We start from the raw sequence: 8152 nt of genomic DNA, 5'->3' as shown, positions 1-8152 counted from the left end.
CCACCCTTCAGGATCCCCAGGTGACCTACGCGGAGCTGCGGGGACCCCAGGGGCAACTGCAGGAACCCGGTGACATCTACGGGAATGTGCTGTGACACTGGGGGGAACTGGGGGGCACTGGGGGTCCCCACCCATGGGCACCCACTTGTGTGTGTGCTGCCACTAAAAACTGCCCCTCTCCCTCCCTGTGGAGGCACAAAGACCCCAAAGGGCTGAGAGAAGAACAATTTCCTGCAACAGCAACAAGAGAGAATAAAACCACCAGAAACATCATTCAGAGTCCAAATGGTCACACAAGGAATGATTCCCAGGGAAAGCCCCCAGAACATGACAAAACCCACATATTTCCACCCAGCATGTTTCTTCCACCAGAGGAAGGTGGCAAAGCCCTGGATAGTCCTTGCTCTGATGGCCAAAGCAGCCTTCAGGAGGCTCTGGATTCTCTTGTCCCCTGGTGGGTGGGTCAGGCCTTGCTTTTGCTGAGACAGGGCCCTGTCAGTGAATCAGTCTGTCAGCCATGGCACACTGGGGAGACTCACATTCTACCAAAGCCAGCTCCCGAGTGATCAGGTGAACAGAAATGCCACCTGGGCAGAGGAGCCTGGATGCCCCAACTGGCTTAAAAGGCAGAGCATGAGGTGGCCAAGTCCCTGACTCTGTTTCCTCTTGGGGTCTCTGTCCCATCCGCACCGGTACCCAGGAGTTGGAAACTCATTTAAATGAGAAATATCTGTCAAGGAAATGGGAACATTCCTGGAATGGAAAGAAGATCCATGTCTAAAACTTTTTGTAATCTCCAAAATGATGGGGCTTCCAGGCCAAAGTGTAGGAAAAGGAATAACAGCTGTTTACAAGGAAAGTTATAAATCAGGAAGGAACAAACAACACAAACCCAGAACTTTCCCTCCCGCTCAGCCCTGTTGGTTTTTGTGGCAGTTATATCCGCGGCCAGCAAGGGGCGCTGCAGGAAGCACTCCCGGCAAGCAGGGGGCGCCCCGGTCCAGCTCCATCCCCTCAGGGGCCATGGCAGCCTCGGAAGGGAGGGAGGAGGGGAAATCGCTCCTTTTGCAAACTCACGGGCACCAATCGCTCTAGGCACCACCACCGGCAGCGGGCAGAAGCCGCCAAGGCAGCAGGTTGGATCCCAGTGCCCACTGGCAGCGTAGCAGGGTCCCAGGGCCAGGCACAGGCCCTGCACAACACCCGTGACCGCTCTCCATGATCCTGAATGGAAAGATGGCAGCGCCTGATCCCAGGCAGGTCTTGGGTCCACAAGAGCCCCTCTGGTGGCTTTACACCACAATTCCTGCAAACCCTCAGCCTTTCCCTCAGGTGAGGAGGGCAAGGATGGAGCAGCTTTGGGGACACCTGGAATCCACACAGGGTCACTCCCCACAGCCCACCACGGCCACGGGTAGAGCCACTGACTGATACTTCCACACTCTTCTCTCCATTTTTGTGGACAAAGTCACAATCCAAGCATTCTTTCCATTAGGTTCCTCAAGGCTGCAGATTTTGTTCAAGAAGGAGATTCCCAGGAAGGTTGTTGGCATATTGTTGTGTGATTTGCAGTAATTTTGAGGTTTTCTCAGTCCATTTCCAAGAGGAACAAATGATCAATTGCTGCATTTCCAGGCTGGTTCACCCACAGCTGCCCCTGCAGGGGGGTTTCCAGTCAGCCCTGCTCTGAAAACCATCAAAGGCCCTTGCAGAGCCACTGCTTGAGCTCTCTTTGGGTTTTGTGCTTCTTGCAGAGCTGAGCAAACCACAGGCAGCCCTTCTGCACCCCCCGGAATTCTCACCTCTGCAGCAGCTCTAAAGCTGCCAGAATCAAAGCCAAGGGGGCAGGGGGGACCTTCAGGTCCTGGCTGCCACCTGGGGCTGGCCAGACCAGGGCTGGGCAATGGCCATCCCTGTGCAGTGGGGCTGGACCATGGCTGGGCCCCACCCTTGGATGGCCACTGGCTTCAAGGAGCAGGAGTCTGGGGCCTCCTTCCTGCTCAGGGTTCCATTCCCCAGCTGCTCTTGCTGGCTCAGATCCAGCAGGGGACAAGCAAGAATGGAGAAGTCCAAGGACCATCAAAGCACGAACTGGGGGGTTGTGAATTTGAGGGGCAAAATGATGGAGGTTGAATAAAGAAATGGAAAAATCACTGGAGGCTGGAGGGCACAAACCCAGAGCAGCTTGGAATCTCTCTGGGGTGACACCCTGGACACTAGCACCATGTGGGGATGGTGCTGGCTCTGGGTCACCCCAAAATCTGAAGCGCCCAGTGAAGGAGATGCAACCCATGGGCTCACCCAGCCACTGCCCATCCCTGGCACCCCCATTCTCCCGGGAACGGAAACATGGGACCTCCATTCCTTATGTCCCACTCTTCCTGCAGCCCCCATCCCAACACTGACATTCGCTAGGATCTCCATGGCCCAGCACCCCATTCCCAAGGAACCCCTTCCTGTTCATTCCATCCCTTGAAATCTTCCTAGGATCCACCATTTTCCCAACCCATGAACTCAAATCCTGGGAGCCCACATTCCCCTGGGACTCCCATCCCTGAGTCCCCCCAAGTATGGAGACGCTCATTCCAATGGCACCCCCATTGCCGGATATTCCCCCTCCTCAGGACCCCATTTACCAGTGAACCCATTCCTGCCTCCCTAAATCCACCAAATTCCAAACTCCTGGGAACCCCATGACCCATTTTTTCCCACGCACCCATGTCCCCAGCCTGTCCCCACCCTGCCCCCACCAAGGGCCACCTACGCATGAGGTCGAGACCTGACCTCGCTTCCTTCCCCTTCATCCGAAGAGCCGCCAGCCAGGGGAGTGGTGGCCACAGCAGCAAATGACAGCCAGTGCACATGGCTGGGGACACCGGGATGGCCAGGAAGGTGGTGCTGCTCCTGTGGGGTGAGTGCCCTGGGCATGAACCTGACACCCTGGGGATGGGGAGGGGAGGGGAGAGGGCACAGGGGGGCTGCGGGGTCCCCTGAGGTCCCCAGTGCCAGCAGAGCCAGTCCATGTTACCCACAGTGGACCTTGGTGGGACTGGGGATGTAGGGTGGCTTTGGGGACAGGAAGAGGGGCAGGAATTTGGGGGTGGGGATGTGGGGAAAGGAATGTGAGGACTGGCACCTTTGGGCTCAGGGAGCTCTGGGGATTGGGGAAGGGAACTGGGATTCAGGGACAAGATCGGTGAGGATGTGGCCATGGGGATGGGATCATGAGCAGGTGGGGGTGACCTGGGCCAGCATGGGCTGTGTTCGTGATGTCCTCGTGCCCGGGATGTTCTCAGTGTCCCCATGTTCTGCCGCAGCCTGGAGTGGCCTCGGCGTCCCTGTTCCCAAGGTGTCTGTGCCACATGGATGTGGTAGACGTGTGGCTGTGACACAGACATATCCCCCTGCCTGTCCAGACTTTTGGGGACCACCCACACACTTTCCCACAAGAGCATATGTACCCATGGGGACAGTTCAGGGACAGCCACCACACCCTGTACCCCATGTGCCTCTGTCCCCATGGTGACACCCCCACTGAGCCCTGTCCCTTCTCCCTTCCAGCCCAGACCCTCAGCATCACTGGTGAGTCCTCGGGGGATGCCATGTCCCCACCCCGCTGTGCCCAGCCCCACACTGGCCCTGGCAGGCTGGTGTCCCCTGTCACCCACAGGTGCCCAGACCACCCAGCTCCTGGTGGAGCCCCCCTGGAGGCCGGCGGCGCTGTGGGACCGGGTGACACTGACCTGCCAGGGCTCGGGGACTGCCGGTGCCACCACCTGGTACAAGGACGGGCAGCGTTGGTGGCAGGAGGGACCTGACCGCCTCAGTGTCACTGAGAGTGGCACCTACACATGTGACAGACCCGGCACTGGGCGCAGCCCCCCCTTGACAGTCTCAAATGGTGAGGGGAGACCTTTAATGATCATGGGGGCCCCAGAGCGGTAAGGGTGGGTTCCATTCCGTGGATGGCCTCACACCCCTCGTGTGACAAGAGCCTGTGCCCTGCACACAGGGACATCCCAGTGCACACCAGAGCACCCCAGACCACCCACATGTCCCCTGTGCGATGGGCACCCACCTCAGACCAGTCTCGTCAGTGAGATGTGTCATTCCTGTCCCACAGACCCACTGGTGCTGCAGGTGCCAGCGCGGGCACTGCTGGAGGGGGACACCTTGACACTGCGCTGCCGGTGCCGGCAGGACAACCATCTCACCAGGGTGCAATTTTACCGGGAGGAGAAGGATCTCAGGAGGTCCCTCAAGGGGACTGAGCTGTCCCTTTCACCTCTGCAGCTGCACCACAGTGGCCACTACAGATGTGAGGGCTTGGTGGGGTCCTGGCAGTCACGGTCAGCACCAGTGACAGTGACAGTGCATGGTGAGCACCCACACGGCTGGAACTCCAATATCTTGACAACCCCAAAGCCCATTCCCAGTGCACTCAGACTCACAGTCCTCACCTCTCCTCTCCTTCCCAGAGCTCTTCTCGGTGCCAATGCTGGAGGGTCCCCAGGAGCTCACTGAGGGGTCCACCCTGAATCTCAGCTGCCTCAGCACCCCCAGCCCCCTGCGGCCCCAAGCCCCACTCCTGCACATGTTCTACCGGGACGGGCAGGTGGTGGGGGGCCCGCAGGGGTCCCCGCAGCTGCTGGTGCCTGCTGTGAAGGTCTCCCACTCGGGGAATTATGGCTGTGATGTGCACTCCCAGTGGGGGTCCGTGCAGAAGAGCAGCAACCGGCTCCTTGTCACGGTGTGCAGTGAGTGTGGGGATGGGCACGGGGAGCCCCCACAGATCTCTCGGGTCCCCCACACTGCCTGGCATCTCTCAGCCCTCCCTGACGCCTGCTCTGGGGCACCCAACCTTTTCCAGATCCCTCCCTGCCCCCCCCATCCTTTCTCGGGTCTCTCCCCGGGACCCCTAGTCCATACATGGGTACCCTCATCCTTCCCTGGTGCATTTTCTGTGTCCTGCCATTGGTGCCGCGGGCCTCTCCTAAGGTACCCCCATTCCTAGCTTGTGTCCCCCTCCATCCTTCGTTGGGTCCTCTCCCCTATCCCTGGGTTCCTCAACCCCGCTCTGATGTCTCTGCACATTGCCCAACTCTCACCATCCCCTGCCATGGTCCCCGTATCCTTCCTGGTGTTGCCCACCTCCCTCTCCAGGTTTTCCCTCCCTGACCCCCTTATCATTTCTCAGAGTTCCTTTCTAAGCCCCCTCCCCCAATCTCTGCACCCCCTCTCCCTCATTGGAATTCCCCTGCTCCTCCTTGACACCCCCCCGGGTCCCTCACTTTCCCCTGGTGTCCCACTCTCCCGCAGGGGTCCCGCCCTCAGGGGTGTCCCTGTCAGCGCAGCCCCCCGGGGGACAGGTTGCACTTGGGGACAGCCTGGTGCTGAGCTGTAAGGTGGCCATAGGGACAGGTCCCCTGTCCTTCTCCTGGCACCGGGAGGGCTCACGGGCACTGCCAGGAACCGGCCCCCGCCTGGAGCTGCGCCATGTTGGGGACAATGACAGCGGCCAGTACTGGTGCTGGGTCAGTGACGGGAACAGCGTGGCCGAGAGTGACCCCCTGAATGTCACCGTCCTGGGTGAGCGAGACCCTCGGGCTGGGGATGACCCCACCCACAGCACCCCCATTCCACCTCACCAGGTGCCAGCCCTGTCTGTGTCCCCACCAGTGCCCGTGGCCAATGCCACCATCACCCCTGGTCCCCTGTCACACCAGGTGCATGCAGGTGACAACATGACCCTGCGCTGCTCAGTGCAGGTGGGCTCAGCCCCTGTCACCTTCACCTGGCTGCACAACGGGCAGGAGGTGGCCCACGGTCCCCTCCTGGAGCTCAGGGACATCGATGTGGGACATTCGGGCACCTACCAGTGCGTGGCCACCAACCAGCTGGGACAGGATGGGCACCGCGTGTTCCGGGCACTCAGCCCTGAGCTGGCCTTGGAGGTGACACCTGGCTCACCCTCGGTCACAGGTGGGGTCACACAGGGTTGCTGGGGTGTTGAGACTCCTGCAGTTCAGGATGACCCCAATGTGTCCCTCTGTCCCCAGGAGTGGCTGTGAATGTTGGCAGGACCCTCCTGTTCCTGCTCCTGCTCCTGGCTGTCGTTGGGGGCTGTCACTGGTGGCACGGCTAGGGTGGGTGACAATGGAGTAGGACAAGGTCCTACAGGAACTGGGGGGAAGCCCCACACACTGGGGGGGGGGCTGTTGGGGCATCACCCAAAACCCCTGAGCTGGAAGAAGCTGAGCCCCCAGTGACCTTTGCTTGGGGTGCTCACAGGTTTGGGGGCATTTTGGAGGGTCCTGGGCTGTCCCAGGAAGGGCCTTGAGGAATATTGGGGTGTCACTCGGATCTCCTGGGGGCTTTTAGGGAGCTATTGGAGAGTTGTGCAGGGATGTTGAGTGCTCTTCAGGGATCCTGAAGCAGTTTGGGGTCTTCCCTGCATTCCATTCTTGGGATTCCTTGAGGCTTGAGGGGTGCTCAGGGGTTCAGGGTTCCTAGGGAGGGGGTTGGAGTACCTGAGTGGCTCAAGTGTTCTGGGGCTCCTCAGGGGTGCTTTGGGTGCAGGGGCCTGGCAGTCCAGTAGAAATCAGTGTCTGGTGGGGGCTCAGGGCTCCAGTGGGCATTTAAAGGTCCCAGGTGGGGTTGGGGCCCAGGACACCCCACGATCACCCCATCCTCTTTTTCTTGCAGCTCTCAGGAAATCCCAGGACAGGTCAGTGGGGAGCTCCAGCCATGACTCTTCCTGACCCCCTCCCCAGACACCCCTCAGACCCCCCCTTATCCCCACAGGGCCCCCCAGAACCCCTTTATCCCCTGGAGGTGGGGGAGGGGCTGGACATGAGGGGGCAGGGTGTGAATATGGAGGATGGGTGGGGACAAGGACATGTCACCCATGGATGTTACCCCAAGCCAGGTGTCTCTTACTGTCCCCCCTCAAGGACCCCCAGGTGACCCACACAGAGCTGCCAGGACCACATGGGCGACTGCAGGACACCAGTGACATCCATGGAACCTGCTGTGACAATGGGGGACGCTAAGAGTCCCCATCCCATGGCTCCCGTGGTGGCCTATCCTGCCTGGGTGATGATCACGAATCAGGGGGGCTGCACAGGGCACCCAGTGCTCCCCTTTCTCCCTCCCAGTGCTCCCGGTACACCCACGGCTCGCCAGGCTCCTCCCAGTGCCAGGGGACACAGGGCCCATTTCCTTCTTATTTAGTCCAAAATGCAGCTTTTTGTTTAAACTGGCAGAGATGGTGTTTGTTCAGCTTTGTCAAGCTTTAGGAATGGGATTCCCTAGTTCTGGCTGCCACTAAAACCAGGGGCTGCTGCCCCTCTCCCTCCCCATGGAGGCACAAAGATCCCAAAGGGCTGAGAGAAGAACAATTTCCTGAAACAGCAACCAGAGAACAAAATCAACAGCCACAAGGTTCAGAGTCCAAAGGGTCACACAAGGAACGATTTCCAGGGAAAGCCACCAATAAGGAACAAACTTTAGACACTGTACCCAGCACGTTTCCTCCATCAGAGGAACCTGGCAAGGCCCTGCTCCTTCCTTGCTCTGATGGCCAAAGTGGCCTGCAGGAGGCTCTGGATTCTCTTTTCCATCATCTCAAACCCCTCCTCTGCACTGTTCCCCACGCGAGGATGCCCCAAAGGCCCTGTGGGGGTTCCAGAGCCTCGCCCTTTTCCAGGGCAGTCGGGATCAGGCCATGGCACAGGGTGGGGTAGTCCTGACTCCCTGCTGGGCTAATTTGTCCCCGAGCAGGCAGCACGGGCTGGATAGCTCAATCCTTCCTGGGGACAGAGCGTCTGAGTACCCAGGCCACTCGTAGCCATTGGGTACCTTAGCAAGCTTATTGGATATCAGCTCTTTAGTGATTATCAGCTCTCTTCTGATTCCCGCTCTTTGCTTGCTGAGGAACCTTGCAGGCTAGTCAGGAAGCAGACGCTGTGAGAGAGGGGAAAAAAAATGTCCTGGGGTTCCACAGTGATGGTTTTATTGAGGGGTCTGTGTAGGGTTCCAGCGACGCCTCTTCTAACCAGAATGAGCTAAAACAACCCCTTTTTATAGGGTATAAGTGGATCCAAACTTGTCCTATAGTAGGGGTTAGGGGAAAGTGACCTATGGGGTTACA

At 59.1% G+C, this 8152-nt stretch overlaps 1 protein-coding gene across 1 annotated transcript; it reads left to right on the top strand.

The window, feature by feature from the left end:
* Positions 1-2810: 2810 nt before the first annotated feature.
* LOC135442072 (Fc receptor-like protein 3) lies at positions 2811-5982 on the top strand (the record flags this gene model as incomplete). Its single annotated transcript, XM_064701619.1, has 7 exons — positions 2811-2892; positions 3562-3582; positions 3671-3901; positions 4124-4378; positions 4479-4757; positions 5320-5589; positions 5680-5982. Coding segments are annotated over 7 exons (1441 nt in total), but the record flags the coding sequence as incomplete, so codon positions are not given.
* Positions 5983-8152: the final 2170 nt, after the last annotated feature.

Source organism: Zonotrichia leucophrys, unplaced genomic scaffold, assembly GCF_028769735.1.
Source record: "Zonotrichia leucophrys gambelii isolate GWCS_2022_RI unplaced genomic scaffold, RI_Zleu_2.0 Scaffold_1000_17812, whole genome shotgun sequence".
NCBI classification, from domain to species: domain Eukaryota; kingdom Metazoa; phylum Chordata; class Aves; order Passeriformes; family Passerellidae; genus Zonotrichia; species Zonotrichia leucophrys.
Note: the sequence above shows the minus strand (reverse complement) of the source record. Positions and strands in the feature narration are given on the sequence as shown.